Source organism: Ovis canadensis, chromosome 5, assembly GCF_042477335.2.
Source record: "Ovis canadensis isolate MfBH-ARS-UI-01 breed Bighorn chromosome 5, ARS-UI_OviCan_v2, whole genome shotgun sequence".
Classification (NCBI taxonomy): Eukaryota; Metazoa; Chordata; class Mammalia; order Artiodactyla; family Bovidae; genus Ovis; species Ovis canadensis.
In genome coordinates this window covers 30,621,341-30,636,723 of record NC_091249.1, presented here as the reverse complement: position 1 = coordinate 30,636,723, position 15,383 = coordinate 30,621,341, and the positions used below count along the sequence as shown (strand labels likewise).

Below are 15,383 nucleotides of genomic sequence, written 5' to 3'. Positions count from 1 at the left end.
AACAAACAAACAAACAAACAAACAAGACCCCTATATATGTTGTCTACAAGAGAACCACCTCGAAACAATGGACACATACAGACTGAAAGTGAGGGGCTGGAAAAAGATATTCCACACAAATAGAGACCAAAAGAAAGCAGGAGTAGCAATACTCATATCAGATTAAATAGATGTTAAAACAAAGGCCTTGAAAAGAGACAAAGAAGGACACTACATAATGATCAAAGGATCAATCCAAGAAGATATGACAATTATATATGCACCCAACATAGGAGCACTGCAATATGTAAAGCAAATACTAACAAGTATGAAAGGGTAAATTAACAATAACACAATAATAGTGGGAGACTTTAATACCCCCACTCACTTATGGATACATCAACTAAGCAGAAAATTAACAAGAAACACAAATTTTAAATACTACAATAGACCGGTTAGACCTAATTGATAGCTATAGGACATTTCACCCCAAAACAGTGAATTTCACCTTTTTCTCATGCGCACACTGAACGTTCTCCAGGATAGATCACATTCTGGGCCATAAATCTAGGCTTGGTAAATTCAAAAGAATTGAAATCATTCCAAACATCTTTTCTGACCACAGTGCAGTAAGATTAGATCTCAATTACAGAAGAAAAATTAAAATTTTCAGCATATGGAGGCTGAACAACACGCTGCTGAATAACCAACAAATCACAGAAGAAATAAAAAAGAAATCAAAATATGCATAGAAATGAATGAAAATGAAAACACAACAACCCAAAACTTGTGGGACACTGTAAGAGCACTGCTAAGAGGAAGGTTCATAGCAATACAGGCATACCTCAAGAAACAAGTAAAAGGTCAAATAAATAACCTAACTCTATACCTGAAGCAACTAGTAAAGGAAGAAATGAGGAACCCCAGGGTTAATAGAAGGAAAGAAATCTTAAAAATTAGGGCAGAAATAAATGCAAAAGAAACAACAGAGACCATAGCAAAAATCAACCAAGCCAAAAGCTGGTTCTTTGAGAAGATAAATAAAATTAACAAACCATTAGCCAGACTCATCAAGGAACAAAGGGAGAAAAATCAAATGCACAAAATCAGAAATGAAAATGGAGAGATCACAAAAGATGACACAGAAATACAAAGGATCATAAGAGACTGCTATCAGCAACTATATGTCAAAAAAATGGACAACTTGGCAGAAATGGACAAATTCTTAGAAAGTACAACTTTCCAAAACTGAACCAGGAAGAAATAGAAAATCTTAACAGACCCATCACTAGCACGGAAATTGAAACTGTAAACAGAAATCTTCCAGCAAACAAAAGCCCAGGTCCAGACGGCTTCCCAGCTGAATTCTACCAAACATTTAGAGAAGAGCTAACACCTATCCTACTCAAAGTCTTCCAGAAAATTGCAGAGGAAGGTAAACTTCCAAACTCATTCTGTGAGGCCACCATCACCCTAATACCAAAACCAGACAAAGATGCCACACAAAAAAGAAAACTACAGGCCAATATCACTGATGAACATAGATGCAAAAATCCTTAACAAAATTCTAGCAAACAGAATCCAACAACACATTAAAAAGATTATACATCATGACCAAGTGGGCTTTATCCCAGGGATGCAAGGATTCTTCAATATCCACAAATCAATCAATGTAATACACCACATTAACAAATTGAAAGATAAAAACCATATGATTATCTCAATAGGTGCAGAGAAAGCCTTTGACAAAATTAAACATCCATTTATGACAAAAAACCCTCCAGAAAGCAGCAATAGAAGGAACATACTTCAACATACTAAAGCTATATATGGCAAACCCACAGCAAACATTATCCCCAATGGTGAAAAATTGAAAGCATTTCCCCTAAAGTCAGGAACAAGGCAAGGGTGCCCACTCTCACCACTACTATTCAACATAGTTTTGGAAGTTTTGGCCACAGCAATCAGAGCAGAAAAAGAAAAGGAATCCAGATTGGAAAAGAAGAAGTAAAACTCTCACTGTTTGCAGATGACATGAGCCTCTACATAGAAAACCCTAAAGACTCCACCAGAAAATTACTAGAGCTAATCAATGAATGTAGTAAAGTTGCAGGATATAAAATCAACACACAGAAATCCCTTGCATTCCTATACACTAATAATGAGAAAATAGAGAAATTAAGGAAACAATTCCTTTCACCATTGCAACGAAAAGAATAAAATACTTAGGAATATATCTACCTAAATAAACAAAAGACCTATATATAGAAAACTGTAAGACACTGGTGAAAGAAATCAAAGAGGACACTAATAGATGGAGAAAAATACCGTGTCCATGAATCGGAAGAATCATTATAGTGAAAATCAGTATACTACGCAAAGCAATCTATAGATTCAATGCACTCCCTATCAAGCTACCAAAGGTATTTTTCACAGAGCTAGAACAAATAATTTCACAGTTTGAATGGAAATACAAAAAACCTCGAATAACCAAAGCAATCTTGAGAAAGAAGAATGGAACTGGAGGAATCAACCTGCCTGACTTCAGGCTGTATTACAAAGCCACAGTCATCAAGACAGTGTGGTACTGGCACAAAGACAGACATATAGATCAATGGAACAAAATAGAAAGCCCAGAGATAAATCCACACACCTATGGACACCTTATCTTCAACAAAGGAGGCAAGAATATACAATAGAGAAAAGACAATCTCTTTAACAAGTGGTGCTGGGAAAACTGGTCAACCACTTGTAAAAGAATGAAACTAGAACACTTTGTAACACCATACACAAAAATAAACTCAAAATGGATTAAAGATCTAAACGTAAGACCAGAAACTGTATAACTCCTAGAGGAGAACATAGGCAAAACACTCTCTGACATAAATCACAGCAGGACCCTCTATGACCCACCTCCCAGAATATTGGAAATAAAAGCTAAAATAAACAAATGGAGCCTAATGAAAATTAAAAGCTTCTGCACAACAAAGGAAACTATCAGCAAGGTGAAAAGACAGCCTTTAGAATGGGAGAAAATAATAGCAATCGAAGCATCTGACAAAGAATTAATCTCAAAAATATACAAGCAACTCCTTCAGCTCAATTTCAGAAAAAAAAAATGACCTAATAAAAAAAAGGGCCAAAGAACTAAACAGACATTTCTGCAAAGAAGACAGATGGCTAACAAGCACATGAAAAGATGCTCAACATCACTCATTATCAGAGAAATGCAAATCAAAACCACAATGAGGTACCATTTCACGTCAGTCAGAATGGCTGCTATCCAAAAGTCTACAAGCAATAAATGCTGGAGAGGGTGTGGAGAAAAGGGAACCCTCTTACACTGTTGGTGGGAATGCAAACTAGTACAGCCACTATGGAGAACATTGTGGAGATTCCTTAAAAAAATGGAACTATAACTGCCATATGTCCCAGGAATCCCCACTGCTGTGCATACACACCAAGGACACCAGAATTGAAAGAGACACGTGTACCCCAATGTTCATCACAGCACTGTTTATAATAGCCAGAACATGGAAGCAACCTCGATGTCCATTAGCAGATGAATGGATAAGAAAGCTGTGGTACATATACACAACGGAGTATTACTCAGCCACTAAAAAGAATACATTTGAATCAGTTCTAATGAGGTGGATGAAACTGGAGCCTATTATACAGAATGAAGTAAGCCAGAAAGAAAAACACCAATACAGTATACTAGGACTGCAAGGAGATCCAACCAGTCCATTCTGAAGGAGATCAACCCTGGGATTTCTTTGGAAGGAATGATGCTAAAGCTGAAGCTCCAGTACTTTGGACACCTCATGTGAAGAGTTGACTCATTGGAAAAGACTCTGATGCTGGGAGGGATTGGGGGCAAGAGGAGAAGGGGATGACCCAGGATGAGATGGCTGGATGGCATCACAGACTCAATGGACGGGAGTCTGAGTGAACTCTGGGAGTTGGTGATGGACAGGGAGGCCTGGCGTGCTGCGACTCATGGGGTCGCAAAGAGTCGGACATGACTGAGTGACTGAACTGAACTGAACTGAACACATATATATGGAATTTAGAAAGATGGTAACAATAACCCTGTATGTGAGACAGCAAAAGAGACACAGATGTATAGAACAGTCTTTTGGACTCTGTGGGAGAGGGCGAGGCTAGGATGATTTGGGAGAATGGCATTGAAACATGTCTATTATCATATGTGAAACAAATCGCCAGTCCAGGTTCAATGTATGATACAGGATGCTTGGGGCTGGTGCACTGGGATCACCCAGAGGGGTGGGATGGGGAGGGAGGTGGGGGGGGGGGATCAGGATGGGAAACTCATGTACACCTGTGGCAGATTCATGTCAATGTATGGCAAAACCAATACAATATTGTAAAGTAATTAGCCTCCAATTAAAATAAATAAATTTATATTTAAAAAATAAAGTTCTGTTTAAAAAAAAAAAAAAGCTGAGAGAATTCAGCACCACCATATCAGCTCTCCAACAAATGTTAAAGGATCTTCTCTAGACCAGAAACACAGAAAGGGTGTATAAACTTGAACCCCAAACAATAAAGTAAATAGACTTGGCATCAAGGGTCCCAAACATCTGAACACAACACTGTAAGTCAACTTTAGTAGAGTAGTAGTGTCAGTCACTCAGTCGTGTCCCACTCTTTTCAACCCCGTGGGCTGTAAGCCCCCAGGCTCCTCAGTCCATGGGACTCCTCATTAGGGAAGAATACTGGAGTGGGTAGCCATTTCCTCCTCCAGGGGATATTCCCCACCCAGGGACTGAACCCACGTCTCTTGTGTCACCTGCATTAGCAGGCAGATTCTTTACCACTAGCGCCTCCTGGGAAGCTCTTATTTCAATCAAAAACAAACAAAGAAACAAAAAGAACCCCAAACAAGCAAGAAAACAAACCAAAAACTCAAACAACAACAAAAGAATTCCAAACATCACACTAAAAAATTGTAAGAGGAGGAGGGACTTCCCTGGTGGTCCAGTGGTTAAGACTCTGCACTTCCAATGCAGGGGGCATGGGTTCAATCCCTGTCTGGAAACTAAGCTCCCTCCCATATGCCATGGAGCTCGGTCAGAAAACAAAAAGTAAGAGGAAATCCCCATCCTGTGACTGTAGTCCCTCTGGTCTATGGGGCTGGTCACCTCTTTTGCTAATAGGAAGGCTAAAGTACTGCAAAATGGGGAGAAAACTGTTCTGTTAGACAACATTGAGCACAGGATCAAAGACAATATAGGCTCCTCTACAGAGAAGCCTCACCCATCTGAAATGCATATGGAGTGGGCAAGTTGGTTGGTAGTTCAGTAAGACCTGCTGATAATGCAAAAAAGAAAAAAAAATGATTTGTAGACACAGGGAGGGAAGGAAAGAATGGGATGAATGGAGAAAGAGGCATTGACATACATATGTATATCTGCTACCATGTGTAAAACAGATAGCTGGTGAGAAGTTGCTGTATAATACAGGGAGCCCAGCTTGGCACTCTGTGGACCTAGAGGGGAGGGCTGGGGCAAGAGGAGGGAGGCTCAAGAAGGAGGGGATATATGCATAATTATGGCCAATTTTGCATTGTTGTATGGCAGAAACAGAGCTTCTTTGGTAGCTCAGATGGTAAAGAATCCGCCTGCAATGCAGGAGACCTGGGTTCAATCCCTGCATTGGGAAAATGTCCTGGAGGAGGGCATGACCACCCACTCCAGTATTACTGCTTGGAGAATCCACATGGACAGAGGAGTCTTGCGGGCTGCAGTCATGAGGTCACAAGAGTAGGACATGACTGAGCGCTAAAGCACACATGGCAGAAACCAACACCACATTGTAAAGCAATTTTCCTCCAATTAAAGAATAAATTTAAAAAGTTTAAAATTTATTAAGTTTCACAAGCTGTTTGTACTCAAATATACTTTCTCAGTTTCAGATCCTCTGCTATTTTATTGAGTGGGAAGTTGAACTGAAAAGGTTCAAGAATAATGTTGCGTTAACTTATGTCTCAGGAAAGCATGTGGAATCTTAGTTCCTTGTTCAGGGATCAAACCTGTGCCTCCTACACTGAGAGCACAGAGTCTTAACCACTGGACTGCCAGGGAAGTCTCAGGAAACACTTCTTAAGACAACTTGTCAGAATGTCTATAAACAAACCCACTTTTTTTAGACATTGATAAAGTCTTCTTTTCTTCACATGGTATTTTATACAAAAACACTTCAGGTGTGTTATTAGATGTGACTGATTTTGACAAATCCTATTAGGTCTGTATCAACTGTTTACATGTTGTATTCATAGCTTTTTGTCAATCATTGCCTCTTTGTTTAAAAGATCGCCTATTTTGAGCCTTTGGATTGGGACATTCATGTTTTTGAGACAAAAAAAACTTGAAAACAGGGACTTCCCTCGTAGTCTAGTGGCTAAGACTCCGCACTCCCAGTGCAGGGGGCCTGGGGCCCATCCCTGGTTAGGGACCTAGATTCCACATGCTGCCACTGAAGTCCTGGCACAGCCAAATAAATGTATAAATATTAACAAAAGAAAACTTGAGAACAGTCCCAAACAGAAAAATATGGCTATCAGAATATGTTTTTTAAAATTATGTTTAACTAGAGGATAATTGATTTACGATGTTGTGTTGATTTCTGCCATACAGCAACACAAATCAGCCATGTGCGTGCTTAGTTGCTCAGTCTTGTCCAACCCTATGTGACCCTTTGGACTGCAGTCTGCCAAGGTCCTCTGTCCATGGGATTTTTCAACACAAATACTGGAGTGGGTTGCTAGTTCCTTCTCCAATATGGTTTGTTTTAGTGTGAGTTACTGTTACTGTATTTGCTTATTGTAAAGGTGGATATTTAGTGTTCTGCCCAGTTTTCAAAAAAAGTAAAAAAAAAAATTCAAGGGAAAAAACCCACACCTTCATAGCAACATTTAGACTGGTGTTTAACCCAACAACTGGTCACCATAGCCTAGCAAAAAGTGACATGTAAACTGAACCATCCCTCAGTCTAAATGACTTTGAAGGTGGTTGCATCACAGGCAGGCTTTCCACAGCGCCCTGCCCTTTCTTATTTGGACACCCTCACTGTCTGAGATCAACTCCACGCTAGCTTTAGAAACGTGAGATCCTCAAACCCTATGTTCACAGCCTCGAACCATAGATGCTGGAAAAAAAAAATCAAACAACAAAACAAAAACAGCCAATGCATTAAAGAAACGAGGAACTTGAATTCCAAGCCAGAAGGAAGGAGAAATGAATGTGAAAAGAAATGAGAAACTGTCCACGAAGGAGAGTGATGGGGAGGGGAGTGGCCGGTAGACATCAGCTGGGACACCTAGTGATTAAGGAGGATTTTTGAGTGTCCCCTTGACAGGAGTCTCTGGCAATCAGGGACTGGAGGGAGTAGGGATGGGCTATGAGTCAATTTCCCCTCACACTCCTGGAGTTAAGGGGGTGGGGAATTCCAGAACCTGGGGTCTTAGGGGAAGGGGGCTGTGCAGGGGTGACTTCCAGGTTCAGAGGTGTTTTCCTGTGATGGTCTCACCCAGAGCTGGAGCCTGGATCTCACCTTCAACCATCCTCAAGGGGCCACAGGTGGATAGGCACTTAGGGCCCTTGGGCAGCCGGTGGCCTCATCCTCTGTGGCTGCTGCCACAGCCTCTGTGTTTCTGATGAGCTGTGACCACAAGAACCCCTGCACTCCCTCCTCAGTCGCTGGCTGATGAGTCGGATCTCTGACTTGGTCCCTCAGGCTCCAGGCGGAAACATCAGGCTGACCTGCCTGTGACCGCCCCCTCCAGGCCCAGCCGCCTCACACAGTCCCAACAGTCTGCTCAGGCCCATCTACAAAATGGTGACCAGCAGGGTGAGTCTAGAGGGTGGCACACGGGGTGCAGGTGAGACTGGAAATGGAGTGAAAGTGAGCTGAGGAGGAGGGCAAATGCGAAGAAGGTCCCAGCAGGTGAGGATGGGAGCTCAGGATACAGGTGAGCATGAGGGTGAGAAGGCAGAGAAGGACGGAGGGTTCTGATGCTGAAGACACAGGTAGAGATGCAGGGGAGGTGCAAGCAAGAAGCCAGGTAAATACCCAGGTGAAGATGCAGGCAAGGACGCTGGTAAGAAAACACGAAGAGGGACTTCCCTGGTGGTCCAGTGGCTAAGACTCCATGCTCCCAATGCAGGGTTCAATCCCTGGTCAGGGAAGCTCAACTGGTAAAGAATCTACCTGCAGTGCAGGAGACCCTGGTTGGATTCCTGGGTCAGAAGGTTCCCCTGGAGAAGGGATAGACTACCCATTCCACTATTCTTGGGCTTCCCTGGTGGCTCAGATGGTGAAGAATCCGCCTGCAATATGGGGAAGAGGCATATGCACTTCTGGTTAGGAACAGGTGAGGCAGGCATGGGAACTGGAGATGAGGAAGCCCGTGAATGTGGAGGTGAACTGCAGGACGGAATGAAGTGGGAATCAGGTCAAGTTCCTGCAGGATGGAGCTGAGCTGGCAAGTGAGGCAGTGGGGGGTCGAAGCTGCCTCTGTCCCCCTCTCAAAGACCTCCAGACTTTGGGAGACATGTGAAACAGAAGTGAAGCTTTATTGGGTGGACAGTGTGTGTGAGAGGGTGTGTGTGTGGGATCAGTTGGGGCAGCCAAAGACAACCATGTTCTCCGTGAAGCTGGCCAGGTCCTCGCACTGTTTCTGGTTCTCCTCATCTTGACATTCTTCAGCTCCGGGCCACAGCTCCACCCAGGTGTCCTTCCCGATGATGTAGCTGATGCTGCGGGAAGACAGACGGGTCAGGAGGGGGCGCGGAGGGTGGGAGGAGGCAGCCTCCAGAAGGCACGGGGCGGGAACTCACTTGGGTTTGTCGCCCCACAGGTCAGAGGACACGCCCCACACGAGGTAGTGTGCCCCCTCCTTCAGTTTAAGGGCTTCCCTGCACTTGATGTGGCTGATGAACTTGCGCTCCTGTTTAACCTGCACCTCGTCGGAGCCTGGAGAGGAGGGAAAGGGAAGCTGAACTGGGGGAGGGGGAGGGGAGGGACTGGGTATGAGGACGGAGGGGAAGGCAAGATGAGCTGGGAGAGGGAGAGGGTGGGGAGGGCAAGGGAAGCTGAGTGGGGGGAGGAGAAGGGGAGGGGCTGGGGGAACGGGGAGGTAGACACAGGACTAACCCGATTTGATGATTTGCTCGATCACCATGATGTACTCGTCAAAGTCCTCTTCAAGCTTCTTCTGGATAAGTCTGGTCTTGTATACTGTTGAGGGGTGGGGAGGACAGTGGGGCTTCCTGGGCAGGGCTCTCTGTGGGGCGCCCTCACCTGGCTCCTCCCAAGCGACGATCACAGCCAGGCATGCCCACGTCCCTGCTAGCCACTCCCGTCACCGCAGTGTAACACACCGGGCTACACTCACAGCCATGCACACAATCAGAGCCCTCCACAACCACTGTCAGAGGCACGATGATAGCGACTCCTATCCACCGTGACCCACAGGTTCCCCACAACATGGTGGTACACACAACCACATCCACTCCCAACCACCTGTCACACACACGCCCACAAACCCACCCCACTCATGACCATGTCTCCCCGTGCAATCAGAGCCCCTCACAACACACACACACACATACACCAGTCACCCACAACCACAGTCACCACACGCAGCCAGGACCACACCTGCCTTCACACTGCCGCTCACACACAAGCACGCATGCGTGCACCTTTTCCGCGCCTCTTGCCTGGCGCCCCACTCACCATAGTCCACGCCCGGCTCGCAGGCCCTGTCCAGCCGGTCCTCCAGAGTGATCGCCTCCTCCGTGTGGTGCATGAAGCAGTTCTCTGAGGGGTGGGTGGGGGGCGAGGTGGGGACACCGTCTAAGACCCACTTCCTGTTCAGGGCACCCACTACCCAGGGGTACGCCTGGTCCCCTGGTTCAGACCTCTTGGGTCAATCCCCCACTCCAAGGGAGCCGGGGTCCAGTGGATATGGGCACCCTCCTGGCGCCTGAGCACTCACCCTCTGCACAGCGGCAGGTATCTTTGTGGCAGAGTTTGCTCAGCATTCCGTCCTCTTTATCCGGGTGATAGAAGCGGATACAAGTTTCATCTGTGGCAGAGGTGATGGGGAGGGGTCAGAGGGCTAGGGCCTCCACCCCAGACACCACACCTGGAGGCTCAGTTATCCAACTCCAGCTGGTCAGACCTCCAGATGCCAGGTCCCCAGCCCTGGGACACCCAGACTCCTAACTCCCAGACCTGGGGACCCCCAGATCCCTAAACTCCCAGACCCAAGGACCACCAGACTCCTAATCCTCAGATTTCCAGGAACCCCAGACTCCTAGCTCTCAGATCCCAGGGGCCCCCAAACCCTTAACCCCCAGATCCCTAACTCACAGACCCCTAACTCCCACACCTGGGGACCCCAGAGCCCTAACTCCAAGACCTGGGACCCCCAGACTCTTAACCCTCAGATCCCCAAGACCCCCAGAGTCTAACTCCCAGATCCCAGGTCGTAGGATGGCTGCTCACCCAGGTTGTAATAGGAGTACACCTTGACTGCCCCAGGCTGTATAAGTCCGACATTAAAGTACTGGTGAACTTTGAAGGACAGACAGTCCTCCTGTGTGTGTGAGATCTGGGAAGAAGGAGGTTGGTCAGTGGCAGGGCCTACATGGAAGGAAGTCCAGCATGGGATTCTGGGGGTTGGAAAGTGGTGGAGAAGCTTAGGGATCTAGGTGGGGAAGATGGGGGGCGGGTGGCAGTGGGCAGGAATCTTTGACAAAAGATTAATAAGCAGTTCATCAAATCCATTACCCCACCCCCACCCCACCCCACCCTCGCTAAAGCTAGATTGTACTTCTCAGCATGTTTCAGTTCCTTGTGGCCACGTGATTGAGCTCTGGCCAAGGACTGCTATATATGTCCTTAAAAACATTCTGTGGTTAACAAGACTGCATTAGACACTTGAAAGTTGCCAAAAGAGTAGGTCTTAAAAAAGTTACCAACACACACATTATAGCTATGTAGGGGGTGGATGTAACTGACCTTATTGTGGTAATTATTTCTCAGTATATAAATATATAAAATCCTTGCATTGTGCACATTAAAACTACACAGTGTTATACGCCAATTACAGCTCAATAAAATTGGAAAAATTAAAGAGAAAGAAAGAAAAGAGGGAGAAAGGGAGTGAGGGAGGGAGGAAGGAGACAGATATACACATATATGTACTGAGACATTGTTGTTGTTTAGTCATTAAGTGGCGTCCAACTGTTTGCAACCCCATGGACTGTAGCCTGCCAGGCTCTTTTCTGTCCATGGGATTTCCCACGGACAGAATACTGGAGTGGGTTGCCATTTCCTTCCCTAGGGGATCTTCCCCACCCAGGGATCAAACCAGAGTCTCCTGCATTGGCAGGTGGATTCTTTACCACAGAGAGAGCTGGGAAGCCCCATATTGATACATACACAGGTGTATATGTGATGACACGTATATTTGGAGAAAAGTCATAGTAGAGAGAAAGAGAGCAAGGGCAGGGAATTCCCTGCTGGTCCAGCGGTTAAGAATGCACCTTCATGTAAGAACTGAATCGCCAGTCTATGTCTGACGCAGGGTGCAGCATGCTTGGGGCTGGTGCATGGGGATGACCCAGAGAGATGTTGTGGGGAGGGAGGTGGGAGGGGGCTTCATGTTTGGGAACGCATGTAAGAATTAAAGATTTTAAAATTTAAAAAATAAAAAATTAAAAAAAAAAAAAAAGAATGCACCTTCCAATGCAGGGGATGCGGGTTTGATCCCTGGTTGGGGAACTAAGATTCCACATGCTGCGGAGCAACTGAGACCGTGCGCCACAACTACTGAGCCTGTACCCTAGAGCCCACACTCTAGCAACAAGAGAAGCCACCACAATGAGAAGCCCGCACACTGCAACGAAGAGTAGCCCCCACTCACCGCAACTAGAGAAAGCCCACATGCAGCAAAGAAGACCCAGTTCAGCCAAAAAATAAAAAACAACAACAACCCCAAAACCTGCAGTGAGATAGCCCCTACAGATGCTAGAATAGCTATCATCACAAAGAACACAAATAACAAATGTTGGGAAGCCTTGTGCACTGTTGGTCGGCCTGCAAATCGGCATGTGGACTTCTCCAGTTATGGCATGTGGGTCAGTGGTTGTGGTATGCCACAGCCAAGAGCCCATGCACCACAATGAAGACCCAGCTCCGTCATATAAATAAACAGAACAAGGGAAGAATGGTGGAAAATAAGAGAAGAGAGAAATGCTAGGGGCTGGGGAACAAGAGAAGCTCTTTCTCTCCATCAAGCACTGCTGTTTTAAAAACCACAAGTGGGTTTTTTTTCCACTCAGTGGTTAAGACTCTGGTGAGAAGCTGGAGGGGACAAGTGAAAAATGTGGTTGGGACATGAGTGGTCAGAAGGTTGAGATGCTTACAGAAAGTGGGTTGGCCTTGTTTTACATGCCCCTGTCTTCCCACACCCAGCAGTCCAGACCCTGTCTCCCTGGCCCCACCTGGGCACGAGGCCAGTGGAGAAGGAAAGGTCAGCCAGGTAGAGGTTCAGGATCCCAATGGAAGCCTTACCTTGTCCAGGTAGATGATGAGTGTGTTCTTGTTGGAGTCTCTGTTCATCTCATACTTAGAGATGTATCTGTCGACACCAGTGCTCAGCTGGGGAAGGATGTGGTTTGTAAAAATCCCTCCTGCATCCCCATTCCCCCTGCCACTCTAGCTTCTTCCAGACCCTGGGCTCCTGCCCATGGATCCCAGCCCCTGAGCCCAAGGCCTTCATACCAGTTTCAGGTCATCAATATCAGGTGAGAAGCCTGTCATCATGGATATATCAAGGATGGACATAGTGGCATCCTGGTCTCCCAGGTACCTAGATGGGGCAGAGGGAGAGGGGGTTGGCCCCCAAGGTGGGATCAGTGCCCAGACAAGGGGGTCATATGAAAGAGCGAGGCCTCTAGTTCCCACATAGGAGCATAGAGGGAGGTTCAAATGTAGGAAACATTCTCCTAAAGGGAATACAGGGAAAGCTACATAATGATCAAGGTGATTCATTTTTCAGGTTCTGGAACCCAACTGGCCCGGGTTCAAATCCCAGCTCTCTGTAACATCTGAGGGGTTACTTAACCTCTCTGTGTGCCTCAGTTCTGGGAAATGAACGTGGGCAGGTCTCACTTTGTATGATTCCGTTATCATGGTCTAATTTAATGTCACCAGTCCCCCAGCACCATGTTTGGACATCAAGACCACGTTGCTAATCTCACACTGCCAAGCAAAGGGAGGACTTCTTGTCTGTATTCAGCACAGGACTAGATGCACAATATACTCTCAGAAAGCGTTAAGCATCACAGTTATTATTTGTAAGAAGTCTTGCTAGAGACAGAGGGATGGCCAAGATGAATCCCAGTGAACCATCTCTTACTTGGTACAGATGTCAAGGATCATGGAACCTTTGGCGTCCTGAGGCTTCTTGACTAGAAACACAGAAAACAGAAGGATGGATGGTGGTGGGGAAGTGGGAGGGGTGTAGTTCCCGGGTTCTGATCCAGGAGGGAGGCAGACAGAAGAACAGGGTTGGGGGAAGAGTAACAGACAGGGTCTCCACTCCTTTCACCTGGTTCGAGGGCTGGGCGTATGGAAACCCGGAGGTCGAACTTTTTGCAGGAGACTTTGCCTTTGAGCTTGGCATGGTACATGGTCACTACCTGATGAAGTAGAAGGGGAGATGAGGTGTCAGTCCATTTGACTCAGAAAGGAAAGGGGATACTGGAGCAGAGGGGCCTAGAGAAGGTGGTGGGTCAAGAAAGTGTAGGTTCCCATTCCTTACCGACAAGGTGCCTTCTCCTTTCCCTTCAGCTCTCACTGTGAAAGGCTCATTTTCCTTAGTCTGCAAGGAGTGGGGAGAGAGAAGAGAGAGTATTTGGAACCAAGCCTTCCCCCATTTGTGATGGTCATCGACCCTCCCTCCTGCCTCCTAGAAAGTCCGGCTGGCATGGAGGATGAAAGTGATGAGGGTGTGGCCAGGTGACTTTACCTCTTCTGAGCGCAAGAGGCTGGCAGATTCCCAGAGGATACGATGCTTGACCAAAGAGTTGCGGCTGGGCAGGTGGATGGACACATCCAGGTTCAGCTCCTTGTGATCAGGAACATCCTTCTGGTATTGGGCCAAGGCTTGGAACACCATGAAAGTGGCCTGTTACCCATGACAGAGAAAGGGGGTGGATTTAGATGACTGAGAAAGTGGTGAGAACCACTGAGGGATGAAGAGACTCATATCAGACCTGGGGCAATGAGATGGTGACCTAGAACCCACCAGAGAGGGTGAGAATACGACTGGGGGCTGGTCAGATACTGAGGACATGTCCTAGAACTCTCTGAGTGAGACAGGTCAGACAAGAGCTTAGGAACAACACTGGGAACATGGCTAGAATCCACCAGAGTGTACAAACATAAGACAGAAAGTTCAGCCACACTGAGAAGCTGCTGCAGACACATCCAGAGGAGAGAGTCTAAGACAACATTGGTAGAGGCACTGAGAATATGTCTAGAACCCACTCATGAAATAAAAGAATGAAATTGGAATCTGGGAACACTGACCATCTGATCTAGAACCCCAAAGTGACACTGAGAGTGTGATTGAGAACCCACCAGAAAGAAAAGTGGTTAGACTGGAGCCTGAGCTTCCTGGAGTTTGAGGTTACTGAACCCTGGTCTAGCACCCATCAGGGACTGGAATAACTAAAATCCTGGTCTAGAACTCCCAATAAGATGTCGTAACACTGGGAGCCTGATGGAACTTAGACTGTGGTCTAGAACCCATCAGTGGGAGACAGAGGCTTGGATAATGGTGTGTGAGGTATTAGTTGCTCAGTTGTGTCCAACTCTTTGTGACCCCATGGACTGTAGCCCACCAGGCTCCTCTATCCATGGAATTCTCCAGGCAAGAATACTGGAGTGGGTTGCCATTCCCTTTTCCAGGGGATCTTCCCAACCCAAGGATCGAACCCAGGTCTCCTGCATTTCAGGCAGATACTTTCATCACTGAGCCACCAGGGAAGCCCCTTGGATAATGCTGTAGAGTCATTAATAACCTGGTCTAGAACCCACTGATGAGACAGGGTAACATTGGGGGCTGGTGAAATGAACATGAACTAGAACCCACCAGTGAGACGAATAAGATAGGGAACTGCGAACATGATCTACCACCTACCAGAAGGACAGAGAGGTTTGGACAATGGGGTAGGGTCATTAACAATCTAATTTAGAACCCACCAGTGAGACAGAGTAACATTGGGGGCCTGGTGAAATGAACATTATATCGAGAACCCACCAGTGAGACAGAGTAAGATGGGGCACTGGGAACATGGTCTAGA

General features: G+C 46.4%; 1 protein-coding gene across 2 annotated transcripts in view; it reads right to left on the bottom strand.

The window, feature by feature from the left end:
• Positions 1–8,557: 8,557 nt before the first annotated feature.
• Positions 8,558–15,383, bottom strand: part of LOC138440998 (complement C3-like) — a 36,735-nt gene continuing 29,909 nt past the window's right edge. For both annotated transcript variants that reach the window (XM_069591332.1, XM_069591333.1), the window contains 12 exons: positions 14,045–14,203; positions 13,838–13,897; positions 13,625–13,715; positions 13,433–13,484; positions 12,796–12,883; positions 12,586–12,672; positions 10,513–10,618; positions 10,001–10,090; positions 9,739–9,822; positions 9,157–9,240; positions 8,841–8,976; positions 8,558–8,759 (listed from right to left, as the gene is read on the bottom strand). In XM_069591332.1, the coding sequence (XP_069447433.1) occupies positions 8,618–8,759; positions 8,841–8,976; positions 9,157–9,240; positions 9,739–9,822; positions 10,001–10,090; positions 10,513–10,618; positions 12,586–12,672; positions 12,796–12,883; positions 13,433–13,484; positions 13,625–13,715; positions 13,838–13,897; positions 14,045–14,203 (1,179 nt within the window). In that variant the 3' untranslated portion in view covers positions 8,558–8,617. The remainder of the gene's footprint in view (positions 8,760–8,840; positions 8,977–9,156; positions 9,241–9,738; positions 9,823–10,000; positions 10,091–10,512; positions 10,619–12,585; positions 12,673–12,795; positions 12,884–13,432; positions 13,485–13,624; positions 13,716–13,837; positions 13,898–14,044; positions 14,204–15,383) is intronic.